This window comes from Penaeus monodon, chromosome 27 (genome assembly GCF_015228065.2).
Source record: "Penaeus monodon isolate SGIC_2016 chromosome 27, NSTDA_Pmon_1, whole genome shotgun sequence".
Lineage (NCBI taxonomy): Eukaryota > Metazoa > Arthropoda > Malacostraca > Decapoda > Penaeidae > Penaeus > Penaeus monodon.
In genome coordinates this window covers 37330558-37330915 of record NC_051412.1, presented here as the reverse complement: position 1 = coordinate 37330915, position 358 = coordinate 37330558, and the positions used below count along the sequence as shown (strand labels likewise).

At 48.9% G+C, this 358-nt stretch overlaps 1 protein-coding gene across 1 annotated transcript in view; it reads right to left on the bottom strand.

Moving 5' to 3' along the window:
• Nucleotides 1-358, bottom strand: part of LOC119590514 (probable glutamate receptor) — a 7378-nt gene extending 7020 nt beyond the window's left edge. Inside the window, exon 1 of the mRNA XM_037939162.1 lies at nt 213-358. Coding sequence (XP_037795090.1) covers nt 213-358 — 146 coding nt within the window. The remainder of the gene's footprint in view (nt 1-212) is intronic.

Here is a 358-nt window from a genome sequence, read left to right as displayed (position 1 = left end):
TTCGTATCTGGCTTATCTATTTTGACAAGACTGTGTACCCTCTAACAAGACATGAGGATTCACGTAAGTCTCTGAAATATCCATCCAAGTGCATATACATATACAAGTGCACAAACTATTTTTTTAATCTTCTTTCTCTATCTGTCTATCATATCTATAGGTCTGTGCTTTTTTTTTCGTTCCTACACAGAAATCTCCAACCGTGCGCTCACGAGAAGTTAAGCTTAGCGGCGATGATGTCGAAGAAGGCGGCGGCGACCCCGGAGGCGCCGAGGGACCCGTCCTTCTGTCGGCGTAGGTCGACCCACGGCACCCAGATGTCGGCGCCCACCCTCAGGTGTCTCCCGCTCAGTGCCAT